At 45.3% G+C, this 24,435-nt stretch overlaps 1 protein-coding gene and 1 long non-coding RNA gene across 3 annotated transcripts in view; one reads left to right on the top strand and one right to left on the bottom strand.

The window, feature by feature from the left end:
* The window catches only part of LOC135377682 (uncharacterized), a 160,308-nt gene that overhangs the window by 96,629 nt on the left and 39,244 nt on the right, over positions 1 to 24,435 (bottom strand). For both annotated transcript variants that reach the window (XM_064610276.1, XM_064610277.1), the window contains one exon: positions 10,470 to 10,740. In XM_064610276.1, coding sequence (XP_064466346.1) covers positions 10,470 to 10,740 — 271 coding nt within the window. The remainder of the gene's footprint in view (positions 1 to 10,469; positions 10,741 to 24,435) is intronic.
* The window catches only part of LOC135377683 (uncharacterized), a 30,336-nt gene continuing 22,674 nt past the window's right edge, over positions 16,774 to 24,435 (top strand). Inside the window, exon 1 of the long non-coding RNA XR_010418178.1 lies at positions 16,774 to 16,808. This is a non-coding gene — a long non-coding RNA (uncharacterized LOC135377683). The remainder of the gene's footprint in view (positions 16,809 to 24,435) is intronic.

The following is a 24,435-nucleotide window of genomic DNA, read 5'->3' as shown; positions in this document are numbered from 1 at the left end:
GGCGCGAATATCAACTCGAGCAATGAAGTGAGCGAAGCCGCTGAGTCCTCGCATTATGCGGAACGGAAACATAGCCCCTAAGAATAATACCTCGCCTGGCAATATGGATGCGGTTGCAATGAAATATAGGGGGAACGAGCCTACGTGAATTGCTCATAAGACGCTAGGGAAGATCACTTTATGTGGCATCCAACACGTGTTCTGCCATTATGCAGAACCGCGAGCGCCCATCCAGAGATACCACGCACTTCAAAATAATTCAGGAATGCCGAAAGGTAGTAATATTGCTCCAATACACACTTTTTTTTATCTCTCTCTTTTTTGTGGATCTATTTCTCCACCCACAAACGCGTTTTAGAGTAGCCAGTTCTGACTGGGTCGGGACTAACATCTCCACATTATTCTTTCTTTTCCAATTACAATTCCAACACACTGTAAGCGATGGAAAAAAGAGAAGAGACTTCCAGAGCAAGGCATTGAGGTTGTGATGAAAGATGGAAGTCACTGAAAAGGTTAGCCAGCTGTAGGACTCGAACCCACATCTTCTGGATTACCGGTAATCCAGAAGATGTGGGTTCGAGTCCTACACCTGGCTAACCTTTTCAGTGACTTCCATATTTCATCATTAATTTCTTAGGCATTTTGAGGCTTTGTACGTTTTGTCCTTTCTATGTGTTCCCAGCCTCAGAACATCAATTTCTCATATTGAGGTTGTGCTTGCATTGTTGCGACACGTCGGGCCACGAGGTGTCATTCCTATGAAAACTTTCCATCTTTTTTTTTGCGGGGGAGAAGGGGGAGGTGCAGGAAAAGGGAAAGGGGCTCATTCTTTCCACTGACTTGTCCGACCTTGCCAGCCGAAAACAAAGCAGTCGTAGCTTAATTCCCAGAGACTATGTGCAGTTCTAGACTATGGAACGAACTGTAAAAAATGACATCAGTTTTTCCGTGTTTGTTTAAAGCAGCGGGATTCCGACAGACCGGAATACAATATGGATACAATACCTTCGAAATACAATATGTAATAAACTTCTGTTGCTAATCTCGGACCCTTGCCTGTTTACTTCCATAACGCTACCACTCGGACCCCAAATCGCACAGCATACGTCAAAGGCTTCAAATAGGGAGTATTACATAACCGAATGTAACTTTGCAATGTTGCAATTGTTCACTGGCCGTTATTGTCTTGTTGCTATTGCTTGCTTGCTTGCTATTGCTATTGTCTTGCCTTCCCTTTTTTCTTACTTTGAATTAAACATATCCCCCCCCCCCATACGCTTACGCAAATGTGACGACACACGCCATATCTAGAGTCACTAAATAAGCTACGCTAGCTATTTAGCGTAGCTATTTAGTGACTCTAGCCATATCTAAGCACATGAAATCTTGAAAGCCTCTAACCTGTCGATAGACAATGAACTGCATCTCGCAATACTCCCCAGCCCTTTTACAAGATTCAAGGGCATAAAACGCAGCAGCGCTGACGTGGGCATGTGGAAGAACATAAAAGGCGGACTAACTAATTTACGCGCAATATGCTGGAAACGGAGGAGCTCCTACTAAAATATTCCGGGAATTATTTGCGTTAATATTAAGCGTCACTAAGCTGATCAGCTTTGCCTGCTTACCTGGAAAGAGCGAGCGTTAAAATTGCTCAAAAGAACAAAACAGAGAAAAGTTAACGGGATACACGTCAGCGGCGTTCACGTAAAGTCTCTATTGTGGAATCTGGTACAGGCAACTGAAATAGAAAGCGCCTTGCTGTTTCTTACAGGTGTATGGTATTTGTATCCTTTAATAGTTGACGTGTCATTGAGAAATCTGAGTCTTTCTAGAACCAGATATGATACTTTGCCCGTTCTCATTCGTGTTCACGAAGCGCGACGTTAACCTGAGTTACTGTCAACGCCAACCTGTTATAGTTGCATTTTTGGATAGTGATTCACCGCTCAGCATATGGGACGCGTGCTCTAAAGCGTGCTTTGCCAGCCTGGCATTACTACCTTGAGGAGAAGCCAACTATACGAGGGCAATTCCGGCAAATTTTATGTGCTTGTCCATTTAATGCAAGAAACCTTCGTGCATTTCGCGAGAGTGTGGCTGACAAAAACTGCGTGTCGTTGATCCAAACAATAACGGGTTGTTTCAGGATTTTTGTTGTTCTGTAGGTTCATTCGGGCAAAGCGAGCTTGCCCTTGAATCAATTGCTAGTAGTACTGCGCAAGCATTTATGATCACTATTTAGAAATCGGGCACAGCGTTCTCATCCTCTATAAATGTCTCCAAAAGAGAAGCGACCCTTAGAAATGAGACCATTAGGATTAAAAAGAAAAAAAAAAAAAACAATCGAAGAAATAAAGAATAGGGCACACAAACGGTGCTTGAGCTTCGGAGCAATGATGATGATATTTCTTTTTTATTGGACCGAGTCGACTCAGAAACACGATCTTGTAAAAAAACAAAACAAGATCGAACAGCGAAATACATGGCTATATTCGAACCGTTTAAAACAATGATTGTACGCTTTTCAGATCAATATCAAACCCCACGCGTATTTAAATGGCCACATAATATTGCCTGCTGCTTCGTACCACTTGCAACACGATATAATCATGAAGTCGTTGCGGTGAAATGTTCTGGAAATTGTCGACAGGATGAAAACTGGAGGCTTGGAGTTGGGGGCTTCTGGTTGGGCATTAACAAACGCATTATTATTGGTTCGCAAACGACCATTGTGCAAGGCTAAACATACATTCGAATCGTCTTTCGTAACAACCAGAAAATAAAAACTCATGCGCAAAAAAGAGAGGAAACCAAGCTCAGCGATAACATCAAAGCAACCGCTAATGGCGCACTCTGAACTGTACGCACCATTAAATTTAAACGGCAACTCAAATTCCCGACATGAAACCTCTACACCAACAAATAGAAACAGTGAATGCAAGTTGGCATTCTACTGCAAGGAAACTTTAAGTGTTCCTCCAAGTTTGCGTTCTATACAATTCCGAGTGCAAGCGTAGCGGAGGGGTTGTAATGAATATGTATGTGACGTTGCAACTTATATTCTGCTCTTGGAACACGTTATCTTCTTCAATTGAGGGGCCTCCTGTAGGGAATACGAACACGGTAAAACTATTTTAAACGTGTAAAACACGGTAAAGTATTTTACACAGACTGTGCAGGATGTACTTATTGATATGCAAGCAACTCTTTCGCATCACACGAGCATCACAAGGACAGTGAAAACCTTGTTTAGGACCCGAGGTATGAAAACTAAGCATTTTAACGGGTGCGAACGTTTTTTTTCTTTTTTTTTTTTTTTTTCAAAATGAACGATGCATTTTGGTTTATTCACTTGTGGATTATTGGATTATGTAACATCAAGTAAGAACTAATATAACAGCAGGAGCTAGACTTATCGAGATTTTTTTCCTTCACAGTTCAATCTCCTTTACGACTGATCATCGATCAGATAGCTATTGTTTTCTTTTGTTTACCAATACCAATTGCGTACGGCGTCACGTCTTTTGTTTCACCAACGAAACTTAATATAGCATCTCCCGGTATATTACGAGGATACACGCTCAAACGCACCTTTGGGAAAACAGCCCAGCCACTTTCTATACGACAGCAGCAAAATTTGTGTTTCGACCACGAGAGCATACTCCCTCGACGAAGCATATTTTAAGGTCCGTGATTTGCAAGAAGCGGCTCGCATAGTGGAACTGAGGACAGCGCGTCCCCGGGGGAATTGTTACCAATCGGGCGTGGTACGGGCGCGCGCAATTTGTGTTTAATGTAGCGTTTAGCGGCAGGCTCAAGCAGGGATAATGGCGTGACACGATTTTTTATGTGATTGTACGTGTGGTGCCATCATCGCTTTCACATCATACCACGGCTGTTCGCGTTATTCAATTACAGCCAAACGCCCCTCGTTTCGTACTGATAAAACGGTGCGTTAAGTACATGCCGGAGTACATATCCACATTGCCACAAAAAGGCGTAGGATCCCCATTTTCGACAAATCAGGAAAGAGAACAATACGTATATCGTTATGAATGAACACTTTAAAAAGAGAGCTTCACCACATATCACCATGGTTCTGCTTTAGAGGGCATATATCGGCTCTGCGTAATTGGTCCTCACCAACTCGCAAAGTACTGGTTGAGTCTTGCTGCTTTACGTCGCGAGATAATTCTATGACCATGAGCGACGCCACAGTGGTCGGTCTGTGGATTAATTTTGCCCACCCGAGCGTTCCTTAATGTGCACCGAAATGTCACCACACGGTACACTATATTTTAAGGTCCGACGCGGACGAAGGCATGTCTTAAGCAACTCTTTGTACCCGGACACCAAGTTGCTGGCGTCCTCGACGGTGTTTGATCCATCAACTTTGGGAAGCGTAGGCGGACACGCTATACCAACTGAGCCACCGAGGCCAACTTGCTCAATTGAGAAAGTCCGTTTTTAATGTAGTACAAACTACAAAGACAATTTAGTATGTTTCACTTAACTTTAGGAATGGACCAACCCTCGAATCCTCGAATCCTAAGCAAGGATTTGAGATTCAGAAATAGGAAATCCCAGTGCCCAAAACGGCGAATCGGATCTTTCGAATCCACCAACCACGTTTGTTTGTTTGTTTTTAAAATTGGCGCGAAAGCCTGATTGGCCGGCGGGCCCTGGGGAGCGCCAAAAGCTTACATTATACGTTGCAAGTTACATTACTCTTGCCGAGACTGGGAGGCACCCGGGTTCGAATCCCGGTGCCGGCTGTACTATCTGGGGTTCTTCCTGGGTTCCCTTAGAAGTCGGCACAGGGCGCACATTCCCCCAGGACGTCAGTCGTGACGTTGCCCACCTCTGTGAGGCCGATAACGGTGAGCCCTTTCATCAGCACCACCCACTACCACCACATTAGTCTTACATTACAAGTTTAAATGTAACATGGTTTTACTTTTGATTGTGTCTTAGTTTTGGAAATAATTCAGACTCGAGAGTTTATGTATGTCCTGTAGTCGATGAACAACATGTTAAATAAATTGTAAGAAGTACATGGGTATGTTTTCTCATGAAAGTTAACTATTATTTAATTTGTTTTTTGTTAAACAAAGATATCAAATTCTGCTTCAAAACACTTTTCAGTAGAAGTATTTTTCCCCATGGCTTGTCAAACTCTTTTTTTTTTAAAGGATTCGAAAGACACGAGATTTGTAAGATTCGTGGATTCTCGGAACCTTCCTTGGATTCGGATTCGAAAAATTCTGGATTCGTCCCATCTCTACTAAATTTGCATTCGTGCATCAACTGATAGTTACCAGAGATTCCCATTGATTGCGACAACGGGGCGTTCTATTCTGACTAAGCGACGGCGCTTATTATGACACTATTCGGAATCGAAACATCCCACAATACAACGAGGAATTTTAAAAGGCCTTTACACCGTAAACATAAATGTTAGAGAAGACGACATCACGGCATCGCAGCCCTCGTGGCCTCGTTTGAGCGAGCCTCATTCTCATTCCACCAAACTGTATATAGTTCCGTCTACACTGGTATTCTTGTCTTCTTGCTGTACAACCATATTTTGCGAAATACCGCCTGCCACGAAATCTGTACATTACCATGAGGTCAGACATTTGGTGCAATTCTCGTGGCTAGACGTTACTTCGCAATCCTGCCGTGATACCGTCACCCAGCGGCCGGTCTGTGGTCCGACGTAGCGTCGCCTATAGAACATAACGAGGCACTGGCTGCCGTTTGCTGCGTTTTCTGCCGGGCGGCGAGATACTACGGCAAATTCTAAAAATCTATAGTGTACGACTTCTTGTATCAATTAACAAATTGATACAAAACGGTGTACGCTTCCTATTTTTAATAAACCGGGAGAGGAAACGATATCATTCTGAATGACGATAGCTTCTGGGCATGTTATGCGGTCAACTTCTGTTTTCACAGTGCAGCTTATAGTCCGGAGTGAGTGTGTTTGTGTGCTTGATCAGCGCATGCACGTATATAGTCGCATACTATGCAGGCAAGCGCACTATCAATTTCAAGCAGTCTGGATAAAAGCGGATAACGTGTAACGTATCACGGTCTATCCCCCGCCGCAGTGACCTTCGTTTTCGACGCCGGAGCACCAAGCTTCGTTTCGTTGATAACACTTGCTATAAGCTCAACCTAATCACGTCCAGAAGAAAAACCTGTCGACTTTGCGAACCACTCGTTTAGGCGATTACTAATCTCGTTTGCTCTGCTAAAAAATCCCGTCGAAGCGCTAACGATATATACGTGGAGAGGTGGATATTTCTGCACTCGCATCTTCATGCCAGCTAAGCAAGTTTGAAACGAATCGCTGATTGGAGCTTCGTGTTGGCGTATATTTCAATACGCGTATATTGACGTATATTGAATTGTAAAACAGTCATGCCTCACGGCGTGGTTTCTGCGCATTAGCCTCTTTGCTCTACGTTGCATACATATGATATGACAGTGTAAGTACGCTAAAAATTCGTTCTTTTTCGGTCTTATGAAAGCACAATAATTTCACATAATGCTCCTATCTTGCCCACAGCATGCGCAGATGCAGTAAAGCCGTCGCCACACTTAACCGTAACGCGCGATCGCGTGGCCCACAGAGACGCCAGCGCTGCCACGCGTTGAAGCTGTGTTCGAGACATTGGGTCCCTGCGCCTATAGTGTCTCGTACCCAGCGTCAACGCTTGGCGGCGGCGCTGGCGCCTCTGCGGGCCACGCGATCGCGCGTTACTGTTAAGTGTGGCGACGGCTTTACAACCACAGTGTTGTGCCTCTACAGAATCTAAGTAAGGGAATACCACTACCCACTACTTCACTCAAAAGTAGCGCAATACTAGCGCCGCTACAAATTCGAAAACGTAACGAGATGTCGCACGGCTGCCAAATGAAAGTAACGTAAATATGTATCTGCTATCTTTCCGTTAGCTACCCTCGCTGTACAGGCTTATCGTTGTCCAATGTATCTTACAATGACGGACTATTTAAATTCTTCCAATTGGTCAACATGCAGCATAAATCCACAATGAAGTTACAGCCGCACGACAACACTGTTTACTTGCGCCGAAAAATACAATTAAAATAAGCAACTGAAATTTATATCATCAACGCGCATACAGTAGCTTTGCAGCTACTTGTACAACTGAGAACCAGCCCCGTTGTTCATATTACTCACTATCGCAAACTGCTATGCGTTTCGCAAAACGTTGAAAAGTACACGGATGCACGCAAGAAAACTGCACAGTTTCTGAGATACTACAAGAGAATTGCATAATTTGTCATTATACTCAGTGAGGGTTAACTTATGAGAGTATAGTTGAAATCGAGAAGGATCGCCAGACGTGTCTGCATGTATCTCAAGAAAGTGAAACAAATATGAAGAAAACACTGTTTCGTCGGTGTCTCGCTTTTCCCCCTCTGTGTTCCAATTTATTGAAAGTAGCGGCAGCAGAGAGAGAGTACGGCACTGCCCGAATTTGTAGTGGGAAAGGGAATACCTTTTCCTCTACCAATTTAAAATGTAGCGGAATCCCTACTCCGCTACAGAAAAAAAGTAGCAAATACTGCAGCGGCTCTACTAGTCGTCGTTAGATACAACACTGAGTACAACTTACGTTCCACTCAAAACAACCGACATTCTTTAGCACAGTGACGACACCGCTGCTGCTAAATCAGTTGAGGAAAAATCTAGTGACCCGGCGACAGTACGTCAAGAATGACATCTCAGGTCAGGAGCCGATATGGTCGAACAGAGTTTCTTCTTCTTGAGGGCGTGAAATAAGGTTTATTGAATAGTGTATTGAAGCAATTAAATAGAGACGCGTCAATCTTCATTTCTTCCGCTTCTTCGAATGTAAATGTGTTCTCTGTTAGAATTTGGCAAACGCGGAGCAAACATCAGCATGACGAGAATACAGCAGCTTATGAACGACCTTCCACGATCGCGTTCACAAAAGTACCTACTTGTAAGTCACACTCCCCGGAAATGTCAGAGGAATGCTTATAGTATGAATGAGAGCCTATGGCTTCTATTATCATGGCAAGCACTTTCATTCAATTGAATTCAGTCTTCTAATTTCCGCGCTCTCGATACCCACGATATCTGTAAACGTACGCAGGTGGGTGTGCCAATAGACAACGCGTAAATTAAGGACATTCTTATGAAGTAGTTGGTGCCGGAAGTGGTCTATGAACTGTGTAAAAGTCGCATTTGCACGAAATCTGGACGATTCGAATTAGTTCAGAATGATTACACTGTTCTATGATGTACGCAATCTTGTGTGTGCATAGTATCGCATAAATGAATGCGACCCATCAAATGGATTTTGCTGTCTGTAGCCTTTTCAATATGTTTGAACGGAAATAATTAGTTGTTGAAGGCCAGGACTAATGAGAAGATGCGCGGTAACGCGTGTCCCGAGGCCCACTCTATAGGATGGCAAACACGCACGCTATTCAAATGAAACAGCATCGACGAAAGGACGTCTGTATTACGTTCGTTACAATTGAGTTCCTTTTCGGAGAAATAGGTTCTGAGCGACGATGTGAAAGAAACATGTCTAAGGACGTATGGTAGATGTAATTGATTTAGTAAGCCTAGTTGAGTGAGGTGAGGAACGCGCTGCGGCCGTGCTTTCACTTAGAAATCGATTGCAAGCTGGGAACTATTAACGTACATGTTTCCCTGATCAGTTGCACTGCGTTCGCCCAAGAAAGACATGGTGCAACTCTAGGCACTTTTTATCAGATTATTTCAATAATTATGACGTAATGAATAGCGAGAACTATTAGCACGGACCGTACTATTAGGCTTGGGTTACATTTACCTGACGCGTCGACTCAGTAGTCAATTATTAACGTCACTATAGGGCAGACTTGTACGTAACGCGTTACAAGTAATTGCGTTACTTGTAGTCAATTACTTTGAGTAATTTTTGGCGTAATCCGATTTCATTTTGAGTAATCAATTACCGAGTAATCAATTACTTTTGAAGTAGAGTCTGACTCGTAATACCAATGTTCTGTGTCTTTGTTGGGCTATTTAACTGTAGTAAGCGGAAGTCATCGTCATAGCGTTCTGGAATTCTGTGGCCCCTCTTCCCAATCTCCTTATTCCTCCTTCCCCAGTGTGCTGTGTCCGGTTACAGTAGATCATGCTCCGGAATTTTAGTGAGTCATGTGCAAATTCCTAGTGACATACTAATTTTCAGTCCCTCTTGTTTTCTATTTTTGAGGCCTTAAAGGGATAACGTCTTGACAGGGAATAAATATAGTAGTCGTATACAGCCGGCTGCTCAGTTAGGCTGGGTTAGTTGTTAGTTGTGATTGTTCTGACTACGTCGGCAAATGAATAACGAACGATCAAAAAAGATAGACATGGAAGGCTACTTCAGCTTCACCATGCCTGTGGTCGAAGTCATTGGGAATGTAAAGGGAATTCTAAAGGGAAGGTAATTCTTGTGTCGCGGTGCCCAGAGGCGGTATGCCTATCTTGTCCTAGCAACGCTTCCTAGTCAGTACTCACCAAGTACCCGACCATACGGAAAGTGTTTTTTAGGTACAACACAGCACTTCTATCAAGTGCTGCTGTAGAGTGGGTCTTCAGCGTACCGCTGATATCCTAATAAGAAAGTACGGCAAAATGAAAGACAAAATTTCGAGCAGTGACTGTGTTAGTGTGTAATCGCAACATTATGCGGCTCATTTGCTAAGACATGCAAAATATTATTGCTTACTTCTCACGCGCGCAGAAATCCGCAGAAATGGGAAACAGAAAAAATCAGAATTCAACAGAGCTTGCACATTACATAATGTCATAATCGAAATTATGTGATCATATCGCACTGCACGTGGTTTGCTATACGCGCACTTAGTTGATTGTTGCGCAATGCACATACTATCTGACAAATCGACTATGAAAATAAAGGTTTAGCCTTTAATTAAGTCAAATGCCAGAAAACACTCTATTCGTTGTAGTGCTCCCGGCAACGAGTTGCAACAAGACACAGTCACGTTGGCCCGTTGCCATCGAAAACGTCCCCCAATAATTTTATCTTCCTCTTCTCTTTCCCCCGGTGCTGTTCACTTACGCAATCGTGTTCCAAACTGTGCATATTCGCGCATCAAAGATTCAAACTTGCTTCTTTGATGCATTAATATAACAACAATCCTTACTTTTTTCTGTTTACGTCAAGAACGCCAGTTTTTTTCTTTGCGTGTGCAAAAGTGCACCACTGTTCCTTTTGGGCAAGAAAAAAAAAACACCCTTCCCCAATTGGAACAAGCGAAGCTTTCGAGCAGCTGGCTGAACAAATAACAACAATATCTGACCCCACACGCCGCAACTGGTCCCCCATGTACGCATATAATTTCTGAACTACATATTTGGCAATAACAATTTTTGCAAAAATATAAACTTTCGCTATATGTACCTAGTATCTGTCCTGCGATGGTCCGCCCATCTTCTCCGAGTACGGCGTTGCGTGCATCGTACGTGTCTGTGTACTGGACGAAGGCGTAGCCCTTGTGCATGGATATGCCGATGATCCTGCCGTAGCGCTTGAAGAGTCGCTCGACATCTTCTTTGGAAATGACGTGCGTGTTGAGGTTGCCCACAAAGATGCGCGAGTTGACGGCCGCCGGGTCCGTACTGTTCGTTTGGTTGCCCACACGTGTCATTCCGCTACCCACGCAGGAACAGTCCTGCGCAAACAAGAAAGCAGATGAATATCTAGTCCCATAGAAAAATTCTAAATTCAACTTGCATTTATGCTTCTGGTTCAATGCCAAGTATCGCGTCCATGCGAAGGATGTGTCGAAGGCATAGCTCGGCATTTCGGGTCGCGAAACTCACGATCACAATCATCTGATAAGGCATGAGCTCAGCCACGTGCTACGAACTCACGTGAAGGTCGACATGGCGTATCGCTAGCTCGATCATGCCGTATATTAGCGCAGATAACATCACACCTGTGACCAGAGATCGGCAAAATAACACATGCTCTGGTCGTAAGTGTGATGTTGTCCAGCGCGTGCGCTAATATGCGGCACGATCGAGCTCAGCGATACGCCATGTCGACCTTCCCGTGAGTTCGTAGCCTGCGGCTGAGCTCATGCCCTACCAGATGATTGTGATCGTGAATTCCGTGGCCCAAAATGCCGAGCTATCGAAGGTTTCATAAGGACGAGAACTCTGGAAAGCTAACCCGCAACAAAACATCTGGTATTCTATGTATATACAGAGTGTCCCAGAAAACGTGTCATTGAATTATAATAAAAAAACTACACCACCTAGAATCATGCGGTTAATGGCATTTGTTCTTATTAGGATTCTGCAACCTCCTGATGCGAATGTCATGTATCGTAAGTTTAATTATGTAAATATTTGCGTACTGAACTCGGAAATTTGCCAAGTGAATGTCACTTTTTTACCCCACCAATATGAAGAGCGTGCCGAATTCACTCAAATTCATGATAATTGACAGTGATATTCATGAGCTATCCCATCGAAAAAAATACTTAATAAATTAAATAAATGACTTTTTGAGCGCAATCGCTCACAGTTCGAAGAAAGGAGGTTCCAAAGCCAGCCTACAGAGTGATAGTAGAAAAAGTAGCAGTTCCTAAAATTGGGAGAGGGAAAGCATTATCCCCGCGAAAGTCGGACGCGATAAGCCATGCCTGTGATATCTCTTTCTGCGATGCCGGGGTGGACTGGGTTTCCAACCTCCTTTCGTCGGACTGAGAAAGATTGCCCTGAAAAATTCATCGTGCGCAATCCTGTGGGAGCTCCGTAGAGCATGATGTTCGGCTATTTTTTTTCGATGGGATAGCTCCTGAATATTTGTTAATTTTGTTAATTCCGTGTTAGCGCCGCGAAGCAACTGTGGCTATGAGCGGCGTATAGACGTGGACAGATGAAGAGAGGACAGCAGGAAGGAGTGGGGGGCAGGGGTTAGCTCCTGAATATCCCTGTCAATTATCATTCATTTGAGTAAATTAGACACGCTCTTCACATTGGTGGGGTAAAAAAGTGACCTTTACTAGGCAAATTTCCGACTTAAGGTCGCAAAAATTTACATACTTAAACTTATGTTACACGACATTCACATCAGGAGGTGGCAAAAACCCAGTAAGAACAAATGCCGTTGACTGCATGACTCTAGGAGGTGTAGTTTTTTTATTATAATTCAATGACACGTTTTCTGGGACACCCTGTATACTCTTAAAACAGATGGTGGTAGCGGTGGTGAAAGGACTCGCCGTTGCCGGCCTCACATAGGTGGGCAACGTCATGACTGACGTCTTGGGGGAATGTGTGTCCTGGGCCGACTTCTTAGGGAACTGTGTCGGCATATGTCGGCAAGCAGAACTTCACCACATTACACCCCAAAGGCCAATCATTGAACACAATGACGCAGTTATCACTTCCGATCCATGAAAAGAGCCTTTTGTGAAAAACAAAAGTCTTTTTGTGACAATTAACATAATTAGTTACAGACACAAAGGCGTACGCATATCGCTTTTAACAAATCAGGAAGAGAACAATGTTACAAAGAAGGGTGGTTTGCTAGGAGAGCGTTATAGGGTGAAGTTCTGTTTCCCCGCCGCCACCACCACCCTCTGTTTTAAAAACGTATGGGCATCCTCAACCACGTTTTTGTGTCGTTCTTCCCATCATGCCTTATGTTCAAGCTCGCAAACTGCTGCGCAGTAGCACGTTCTAATGACCGCCGTATTCTAGTCGATATGTAAGATGGCCTAGTAATGTAGCGAGGGCATTAAAAGCAACGAACTTCGTGACGGTGCCAGCGACCCAAGGTAGCTCTTGGCACGAGTCGCAAAGGTACGCCAAGGCTGATAGCATTCATGCAGATAAATTGGGAGCTAACCTGTGCCTACCGCCGCTCGCCGTACGGTAACACCGCTAGCTCGAAGGTCGGTCCTCCTCGCCGCTGCTAAAGCGGGTGCGCCGCGCGAACAACGCACGATGTTGTAGGCCGATCAACACAGCTCGGGTGCTTTGGGACCATTCGCCCAAGTGGGGTCCCCGTGCACCAACAACCTCCTGCCCCCAAACGAGGCAAACGTTCCGCATAGACGGCTGAATAAACATACAAAGGTTGGCCAACTTAACGTTCTACGATCGCCGGTTTTATTGCCGGGTCCCAGGCAAATAGCAGAGACTCCTGACGAAGATTAAAGGTTCCGCAGGAGCTGTTGAGTGGAATGGGCTTTTCTTGCAACCGCAAGTGGGGGGCGCATCTCGTAGACCGTGAACACACTTACAGCCACATTGGCTGACCTGTGGGGGAATACTTGCCGCTCTCCTTGTAACGCCTCAGCTGCGTGAAGGAGTGCTGAGTACGGGCGTTCTAGACAACTGCAGGCCTGAGGTGTTCACGCTAACATCGTTAAAATGGCCTTCGAATGCAGGCGAGAGAATGAAGATTCTATTTTTGTTGAGCGCTCGTGAATTGAGCCGTGGGACGAATAGTGCACCATTAAATTCAACCATCAATTATTGGGAATAAAACTGAAAAAAAAATGGCGGCGGGCTTGTGAACGTTTATGCTGCACAGAAACTTGAGGGGAACGAAACGGGAACAGGGAACAGGAGCTTGATGAGAACGAAAAGGACGACACGACACGAAGGCATAAAACCAGTAAATGACTAATTTTATTTGGGTAAGAAACCCCTACGTAAAGTCGCTATGCTTGCCAATTCTTGCCTGTTGTCCCGTTTCGTCCACGTGTTCGTGAACCTTCCATTTTTCTGTAACCTGTCTGTAGCCTAGATCACTACGATCACATAATCCCCTCCACACTCTAACAAAGCAGCCATTCACTCCGGCCGTAAAAGCCCGTACGGAACCTTTCTTCCCTCCGGGCTGTTGACCCACAATTCGCATGAACCTTTAAACACGTCACACCTAACCCTTTAAATACCATGCCAATGATGAGGACGGTGCCCAGAAGAAGAACAGTCTCTGTTCGAAATATCGGCGGCTTCTGTCCTGAGGCAACTCCCTTCCTACGTAAAGTCAGACGGATAACGGAGCAGAAGGATGAAGTCCCGTAGCACCGCCGCGACGCTCCGACGCAACACGTCCGTCTCTCTCGTGGGGGCGCCACGTAACTTTATCCGTATAACTGCCACCTAGGAGTTTCTGGCCCAAATAAAATTGGCCATTTCTCATTTGTTGGGTTTAAGCCACCGTGTCGTATCGTCCTTTTCGTTCCCCTCAACCTTAAGGTTCCTATGCAGCATGAATTATTAGGGAGCACCATTGGGCCCAGATATGCACACGCGCAACGTGCATAAGGTGTGGTCGAAAGATGAATGCAGCGTTTTATGTGATCTCTGACTTAAGAAGCTGTGCAGGACAAAGAGATGACGAAATGGGCTTAATTCGCTCGCTGTTGGCTGCCCACAATACTCAGTGAAATGTTACCTTCGAGTCAACGAATCTGTCGCCGCTTCTGTGCTACTTGTAAATTAGACGCGCAGGAGCGTATGTTTGCAAGGTTAGGATACTGCATCGTTTATTGTAAAAGATGGCATAGTGTGCATGCACTGTGCATAACTGTGAGCATAACACCTGCACATTATATTCACTCTACTTATTGCCTGTTCTCGATTAACAGGAAGTTCTAACAGAAACGACATTTCTGTATACTTAATCATGGCAGAGCAAAAATACACTTGTAGACAAAAGGAGTCGAAGTAACTTGGTGCACAAAAAAGTAATACCGGCATTCAACGAATGCTCACGTCAAGGAGACAGTGGAGAATATACCATAAAAGGGCTCAGCTATCTCCAAGCAGGGCAGGTGCATTCGAAATGGCAGTGTTCACACACACACACACAAAAGGAGGAGGAACACAGAAGAAAAAATAAAAAGGAACATTTTCTCTTTCCAGCTCCTCGTAGAGCCGAAACACTCCCAAACAGATTCCAAAGTCGATTTGGCCGCATACCGAATTCAATTCGTGCGCTTCTCAATCACACCCCAGAGTAAAGGATGAAAGGTATCTCGAACATACCACGGAGCCGCTTGTCAAAACGAGCGCTGACGCTCAACTCCAAATAAACAGCCCTCGTACAGAGAAGGAGAAGAAAATATAAATGACTGTTGTAACGCTCCGTTGACGCTTTCTCAAATATAAGGCTCCTAGCATAGCTTTCGCTGCCAAAAGGTCAGAACGCTACTGTTCTGACGAACAAAGATTCTGCGCCCAGATCAAATGCGAAACGTATAATTATGGTTCCGGGTTTTCGGACTTATCCGAAAACAAAAATCGAATAACATATACTGATAAAATGTAATGCGATTCGGATTTATCCGAAAAACTCCGCCTTTGTGGTTTCCGTACAGCCAAGATATCGCAAGAAAAGCCATGCCTTGGCGACTGATTGACGATGTTCGTTTCCTTTGTGTCGACGTTACCTCACATCGTGAGATACCAGCCGCTGCAACAAGGAAGGTTGGCTCTCTTAAACCAAATCCGCTGTGCAACAGCAACGCCACCTAGATACAGAAGGCCTGCTTATTGCCTCCTCTCCCTCCTTCGCTACGTGGACATATTTAGTCAGAATTCGTCAGCTACTGCGATTCGCCGTTCCGCGAATTCAAGAACCCGCAAATGATTGCAGCTTACTTGGAACCTACAGGCCTGAATATTTAGACAAAAAGTGCAACACGCTTTCCAGAAAATCAGTTTTGAGAAAGATTGGGACAGTTTTGCACTTTATTTCCAAGTTTTCCTATTTAGTACGCGGGGACGTTCAATCACCACTCGCAGACGACGGAGGTTCGTCTCCATGGCCACGACCGGTGAAAGCACGTTCGTGATTGGCTGCCGCCGTCGAAAACACGATCCTGATTGGCTGACTGTTAGTTGTTGCGTCACGTCGACGAGTAAGCAGGTTCTCTCTATTTAGGTGGCGTTGGCAACAGTCTCCTAACAAATCGCGAAGCATCCGTGTAATGCAGGTGAGCTCCATCCTTGCCTGGCGGCACACGGACGTTGGAGTCGTTGAATAGTGTACCTTATTTAGTGACTCTACTCGACATGAAGTCATTTTCAGGTCGTTTCTGCCATTTCCAAGGTCTACTCGGAAAAGGTCGAGTGCCTAGGGTTTTCCCTTTCCCTTCTTCCGTTAATCATGCTTCCCTTCCTCCTCCTAGAAGTGGTTAAGCGAGCGCAGGTGACACAACAAATTGTCTTCTTGAAAGGGCAGCTGGTTGTTGCAACGCAGACAGTATGATGGGACGGAAGCGAAAGCTGCCTTGCGATTCTCTGTCAAGGAATATCAGGATTTCGAGATGATTCCGTTCTCAGGTGGTTATGATACAGATGTTGTCTGCAAACAACAGTCTGCCGCATAACAATATAAGCATTTTTGCGAGCCAGCTTCTCATTCTTTGTGTGAGTAGGTATATCGCTTCACAGCCGTCGCTTTTTCTCCGAACTACGGATATTAACTCGGTTGTCAAAAATAAACGACGAAAAACTTGAAATTCGGGGAAAATAATAAACTCCGAAAAACGCCCTTGAATATGCCAAGAAATGAACTCCGAAAACCAGGAATCCTAGGTATAATATGGTAATGCGAAGGCGAGGTACGTTACTCAGACGTATACTTGGTGTTATAACGACCCAAAGAAATGAAAGGTCATGAGATAGGAAGAAAAGAAAGACGACGACTATTGCTTTACAGTGTTATAACATTCGACTTCGACGAAGTTCTCGAATGGCGTAACAGGTGAGTAGATAGTTAAGGAGTGGATCAAAGTCAAAATGGGCGAGGAAGTAGAAGGACTAGTAGAGCATGGACTCTGCTCCCCTCGAGAAACCATCTACTGCTCGTTGGTGTCGCGATGTACGGCGCATCGGCTATAATGCCCCCTACGCGGAAGTGAAGTCCGGATATTCGTGAATCTTTTCGCGGTACACGGGATCATTCACAAGAGCAAGCTCGCGGTTTTCAGTTTTTGCGTAGTGACACTTGGTCGAGCTGCTTGGATGTGACGTTCTTCCTTCGGAAACAGCGTCGTGTATGCACTATAGGTAACAAATTCAGAAACAATGGGCAGTGATTATATCCCAATGCTCATCTCATTCTCAAGATTTTCCCAACCAACACACCCACGACCCGTAACATACACAACACAGGATCCGAGCCACAGACTGCTTGTAGAACTTACGGAGGAGCCTACGGTCCTCCTGGAGTACGCCGCAACAAGAGTCAGAAACGCATTTGGCAACAGCAGTGCTATAAAGAAAACGTGAGGAAGCTGTCTTAGCATTGAACGTACATCAACAATAAGGTTGATATTGACTTGGAATGCCTCGAGACACTAAGAGGATGTCGAACGTGGATACCGACGAGCAGAAGTCATCTAGCCAACCGAGAGATTTATAAATTTCGAAAAATCATATGCCAGCATCTGCATCAACAGGCACGCAACAGGTACGCAACAGGTGAAGGTCGTTATGTACTTCACAATTACCTTATATCCCGACATCTCCGATACAGAGGATACCAGCCATATCCAGTAAAAACACTTTTGAGTTCCATCGATGTGTACCAGAAGCGATTTTTGAGAACGACTTCTGCGAAGTTTTACTAAACATGTCTACAGCTTCTTCGACCGCAAAAAAAGAAAAATAAAAGAAAGAAAGAGAAAACGCCAGAGGCCTGCCGCAGTAGCTCTTGGGAGTTGGGACAATAGGTTTCCTTTCCCATTCCATAACGTCTGTAGGGGCCGTATTCGCGTCATATCGAGCTGCTCCGCCTAACCACACTATGAGTACTAGTCAGTGTGCAACAAGTGGTTACTTCGATAGTAACAGGCGGTCATGAATCTGGAAAAAGACGTGACTGGAAAACAATCCGGCGAGTCACGAAATTCGAACCACGGCAAGAACGCTGCTGCCAACGGCCACTACAGTCACCCCTTAGGAAGGAGCCGAACTGGCTCCGAAACGTCGGGTATCCCCGTCCTGTACCTTGGTTGGAGACTTTCGTTACTATCATGAATCTATATCGTACAAAGAAGAGTGCTGTGGTGAACCTAATACATATATCTTATCCTTGTATCCTTGTATCTGCGACAGCAACCTGTTATACGAGATCTAAAAGGGTATCACGCGATAGGGCTCAAGGCTCAGAGCAAGGGCTCAGGCATCGCTCAATCGCTTCACTTGTACGAGCCATCCAGGTGCACAGGGTGCTCAAGTAATTTAAATACGCGGCGCGTCAACTACCAATGCGTGGTAACTACACGTTCAACTAGACTAGAGAAACAGTTCGGGCAAACGTTTCTTGCCAGATTTTTTTTTTCTCACTCTCGTTATCACACACCATCCTACCACTTGAGGTACTACCCCACAGCAGATCATGAACTGAATACAAATACACTTTTATGTCAGGGCTCTGTTTTTTTTTTTTTTTTTGCCTTTTCTGTGGTTTCCTCCTTCTATCTCCTTGAGTTTGAGTGTCTGCCATGCATGCAAACAACATTGCGAAACACATTGAAATGCGGCCCATACACTCTTCCCATGAAAAAGAAAGTTCTAACGTTTTCGCGTTGCGCTACCCTGTCGGCTGTGACGCCGTAAGGACGAACAGCATTTTTCGGACACGGACAGAGTGTCAGTGTTGGTTCGTCAGACAAATGTACTGGGTTACATCGACCTCAAGGTAATGTATCCTTATCGTGGAACTTGTGAAACCTAGTTTAGATGAGGAGTTTCTGAAGCAAAAGCCTCAGGTCGGTGGTGGTGGCGCGCCACCACCACCGCTTTAAGACCGCACCAGACGCTTTAAGACAAATGTCTGCACAGTCCCCTGTGAAGTCGGCCTCAGATCGGGAGCCGATATTTCGAACAGAGACGGTTCCCCTACTGGTCACCGTCCGGAGTCTCTGTTCGAAATAGCGACGGCTTCCAAGGTGAGGCTTCTGCTTCAACCTACGTTCACTGGATGGCTGGATTTTCCAATTCTCTGCGCTAATCATCGTTTGATTACGAGGTTGTTTAAGTGTGTTTCATTAGCAATTAAGATTCCGAGGCGGCAGTACTAGAGTCGCGCCCTGGTCGGTGCGCCCTGACATATATAGTTGTAAACTGAAACAATGCCGCCACGTTGTCGTGCGGCACTGGGGCCAAAAAAAAAAAAAAAGGCGAGGATTCGCGTGCGCGCAAATGTGGTGATAGTAGTAGTGTAAAGCAGGTAGCGCGTTTTAGCGTACTATAACAAAGAAATGGTCCGCTTACTGCTGCTTATGCTATGCTTATGCTTACTGCCGCTTAATGCTATACTTCGTACTAGTTTAGAAGTTAATTATGGTATATTTCTACACTGCGTTATAATGACAGCCAAAGCAATTTGGTCTGACACTATCATGCCATAATGAAACATTTTGGAGGACTCTGCTTCTTCTGTTATGAGATAACGATGGTCATGATGACGAATTCGAATTTTATGATGCGTGAAAGACCATTATGTGCCAAACAACGGTGAACAACGAACAAACAATGAAAAAGCTAAAAGTTGACGTAAAATCAGTAAAAGCTGTTGTAACATTAGAAATCCTTCAGAGAGCAGATATGTAGAACAGTAACGGCGGTGAAACAGGACCGATGTGGATATCGAAACGAGGGGGGGGGGGGGGGGGGCATGAGCAACAAATTTTGGTGGTGATAGTGTTGCATGCCGACCGCGTGTTTAGTTTTTCTACGTATCCCAACTTAAAGATGATATATATACGTTAGAAACGGATGGAACATAAACACACGCGCAGCTGAGACTCCTTTTCCGGGTTCGATATGCAGCTTGACGGCACCTGCATATTCGAAGGGATTATTTGTTCCATCTTCTCGTGTTTATTCTCAAAAAGTGCTTCAATTGAATCCGCCACCAAGATGTCGCAGCCTGTTCCGGCATCTATTTCGAATATTTTGAAAAGGCCTTATTTCTTCGTTTTTCTGACAGAAAAGAAGAGGGGAAATTTTCGTGCTGCTAAGCCCACTTGCCGCATAATATCCCTGAAGAAAGGGTGAGAAGCGAACCACTGGCGCTAAAAAAGCGAAGATTCCTCGTTCCACTTATCAAGCTGTGCAGAGCGACGCACTTTTGAAAAGACAGTTTGTATTTATCAGCGCAACTAACTATAATTCGGTGTGATCTAAACGGAAGACGCACTTCGTCATAAGATCGCTAAGCTCGCGTAACAGGTGAAGCGCTTGAGGAAAGATCCCACCATATTTGGATCTCTTCCAGCAAGTAAAAATTCACCATTTCAAGAAGTCCACTGACCTATATGACATTTAAGTTCCAACTAATCGCGTTTGACGAAATATGCAATTAACCGTTTTATAATTGCTGGCGAAACGCTCTACCAGTTCTACTTAGGTACGGGCGGCAACGGCGAACATTGTATTTGTGTCTTTATTCTCATTGATTGTGCCAGTAAATGACGTTTGCGCCTGGATATGGAAGCGCAATCTTCCCACATTGTTTGCTGCAGAAAAAACACCGGCAGTGTTTATAAACGCTTGTCCTCACTTATGCGCCCGCATTTCATAGGACATCTTGCGCCTGCCCGTTCCTAAAGCAAGGAGATACAGTGCGCGCTCCTGCTTGTAATGTACCCTAGCAGCTCGATCACTACAACCACTGTTATGCAACCTCCTGTCAGTGACAGCTCGTCTTGCATTAAGCATTTGCTTTACTGGAGTACGGTCACGATATCCGACCGGCGAAACATATAACCACCGAGGAAGCAGGACTCCTCGGCATCCTGTCGGCTCTGCAGGACTTGCTCGGCCTGCCGGCTGCACAGTGTTTTTTTCTAACTGACAGCGAGGTTTCACTGGATCTGCTGCTCTCTTTTCGCCCCAGCGCAATAAGCATTCTCCACGCGCTCATACTTCAAGTTCTCACACAACTCGCGGCCACTTGCCATTCTGTGACGATTCAGTGGATCCCGGACAACGTAGACCCCCTTGGTAACACCCGCGCAGACGCAATGGCGGGTCTCGCAACATCTACCAGAGCTCTCCCTGCTACCCCTCTACCCCTAACGACCTCTGCCTGTTCCCTGCGCATTCGCCGTTGGCGTCCGTACCCGGCAGTTCCGAGCGGATTCTACCTCATATGATCATTTCTTACGCCTCATTGACCCCCTGCAGGATTGCCTGTCGTTGCAAAATTGCTGAAGAGTCACTCCTCCGTCGTCTTCGAATGAATGTTGCACAGACACCCTCACTCATGTACGCAGAGACGAACACTTCCAATTGCACTACTTGATGGAAGCCGACATTGAGCACCTATTATCCTGCAACCGGTATCTCTCTCAACGATTCGTCCTTCAACGCCACTTGCGACAACTTGGTTACCCCAACGTCTCTTTGGCCACTCTGCTCGACCCAGTCCTGTAGAACCAGGGGGCGGTTACGACTACCCCCTTTAGCTTTCTTCATGCCTCCAGCCTCTCGACCAGACTCTAAGGCCCCCTTTTGTGTGTGTGTGTGTGTGTGGTTTCTTTCTTCTTTCTTTTTTTAAGGAATAGCAAGTCGGCCTACACCTGACTAACCTTTCCTTCCTTTCTTTTTTCAATAAACATACCCCCCCCCCCAATCCGTTCCAACTGTTCTCAACTTCAGAACGCTATATGAGTAGGGTTCCTACTACTTCCAACTATTTTCCACGAATTTGAAGTTTTTCGTTGTTTATTTTTTACAACTGAGATACTACCCTAAATTCGGTGTACAAGTGTCGGCGGCTGTCAAACGGCATGCTCACAAAACGAATGAGGAGCTGCCCTGTAAAAACGTTTACTGTTATGCGACAGAAACAACGACATCTGTGTGACAATCATTTGGCGACGAGAACAACTCTAAATCCTGACATTCCTTGACATAGTCGCAGGCAGCTTTCGCTTGCGTTTTATTTTACATAGGTCCATACACTCTAAGAAAGAAAAAAAAAGAGCCCTTTAGCCCTTTTGGTGACTAAATGCATTGCCACAAAAATTAGTCCCTTTCGGGAGTAAATGCACGGAAGTAAATGAATGTCACAGAGTGGGGACTGGATTTCACGCTCTGTTCTAAGAGTCCAGGTACAAAATTAATGAGAATGAATGAAAACACTTTGAACTAAACCGTCAACCGTGATATGTCGAGTGACATAAAATCTTGCGACACGCATATACCGCACAATTTCGCAAGAAAGAACGTCTAATTATTTTTCCCCTGTGTGGGTGGAAAATTGCTAAGTTAGTTAAGTTATATAGTCTTATTCCGTCAAATTCACGAAGAGCACATACGAGGGTAGTTCCATAAGTTTCCAGCCCGAGGTAGAAAATGCGCGCAAATTTGAAAATGCGATTAAGGACACGTGGCACCATCTGTTGGAGGACCGGAGCACCACCCTCAACCCTCTTCGTGTTTTTGTCGGTTGGAGAGCGTCATTTCAAACAGCCAGGGTGCACTCTTCAGTTAAAATGGAAAAAATCGACTACCGCGCTGTGATAAAATTCTTGACAAAAGAGGGACTTTCGCCTAGGGAAATTAAAGCGCGACTGGACAACGTGTACAGGGAAGCCTCTCCGTCGTACACAACGGTAAAAGACTGGGCTAAGCAGTTTCGACTGGGGCGAGAGTCCATTGAAGATGATCCACGCGATGGTCGTCCAGTGGAAGTGGTGACACAAGAAAATTTTTCTCTTGTCCAGGAGGAAGTGCTGAGCGACAGGCATCTGAAGGTCAAGGAAATCTCAGAAAGGGTGGGGCTTTCCAAAACAACCGTTTTTCGCATCATCGGCGAGGGCCTTCACATGAAAAAGGTCAGTGCGATATGGGTACCACGACTTCTCTCGTCAGTTCAAAAGCAACAGCGCGTCGTCTGTGCCAAAGAGTTTTTGGAGCTCTGTCAAGAGAACGAAGAAGAAATATTGAAGTCAATTGTCACAGGGGATGAGACTATGGTGGTCTACTATGATCCCTTTTCGAAAAAGGAGTCGATGGAATGGCGCAAACCAGGACAAGCACCCCCAAGAAAAGCCAAGGTCACACAATCCACAAAGAAGATCATAGCAACAATATTTTGGGATTGTCACGGGATCCTCCTCATCGACTTCAAAGAGAGGAACACCACAGTGAATGCGACTTATTATGCTTCACTCCCGCACCGACTGCAAGACGCCATCAAGGAAAAGAGGCGCGGCAGGTTGTGTCGAGGTGTCCGGTTGCTCCAGGACAATGTCCCTGTCCACACGGCTTCTGTTGCCAAGGCTGCACTGAAGGAGTGCGGCTTCGAAGAAATCCACCACCCACCCTACAGTCCAGACTTGGCACTGAGTGACTATTTCCTGTTCTCAAACTTGAAGAGGGATCTCAGAGGCCGGAGATTTCAAAACGATAGTGAGGTGCAAGAGGCAGTTTCCCAGCATTTTGCGGACAAAACTTCGGACTATTTTTTCAAGGGTATAAGAATGCTGGTTGAAAGGTGTCAAAAGTGCATCGAAGTTAAGGGTGACTATGTCGAAAAGTGATACACTTGTTTCGTCTCTATGACTATTAAAAGTTGGTCGGGCCGGAAACTTATGGAACCACCCTCGTATCTACGTAGGCTGTTGCATTCAGAAGACCATTTACGAAGTTCAGTGATTATTTGCAGTCCTGGGGAGTAAATGTCGGGGTTTGTGGACTAAAATGGGGAGTAATTACAGTCTAGGGGACTAAAAGCTGCAATTAGTCCCCATTTTACTCCTTTTTTTTTCTTAGAGTGTAGGCGCCGACTGCGTGGGGGCCTGCGCCCCCACGGAGCTTTCCCAGGTGGGGGGCCAGGCCTCCTTCAAGAAGTCTACCCAGGTGACACTCAAGATGAACGTTTCGGGGATATCCTATAAGAATCGCATGTTACGTGCAAATGAACATGCAGATCCTGTAAAAATCTGCCTCACAACGTCACAACACGGAATCCCCAGCACCCTGACCGACCTCTGTGTATGAAAGGGGGGTGCCCTCTCCGGCAGGTTGAAAACTATCCACCTATATGTTACGGCTGTTCTTCAACAACTAGCTGCCATTTCAAAGAGACGATGCGTGCGTCATCTGCGCTTCCTTGTCCATTTTGTGGGAACCATGGTGCAAAGAGGCAGGAAAAGGAAAGCCCTAGGCGCTAAACGACTTACAAGCAGACTTGAGGAAGGACCGAAATGAGCTCAAAATGCTCTCATGTTGAGTACCGTTACTAAACGGGGCATGCTATTCAGTGACGCCGATGTCCAAGTGCCTCTATAGGCAAAGATGAGGTTCACACAGTGGACGAGGGTCGAAAGAACAACAACTACATGCATGACGATGGGATGAGGTGATTCACC

This window comes from Ornithodoros turicata, chromosome 1, assembly GCF_037126465.1.
Source record: "Ornithodoros turicata isolate Travis chromosome 1, ASM3712646v1, whole genome shotgun sequence".
NCBI lineage: Eukaryota > Metazoa > Arthropoda > Arachnida > Ixodida > Argasidae > Ornithodoros > Ornithodoros turicata.
This window is presented reverse-complemented; position numbering and strand designations above follow the sequence as displayed.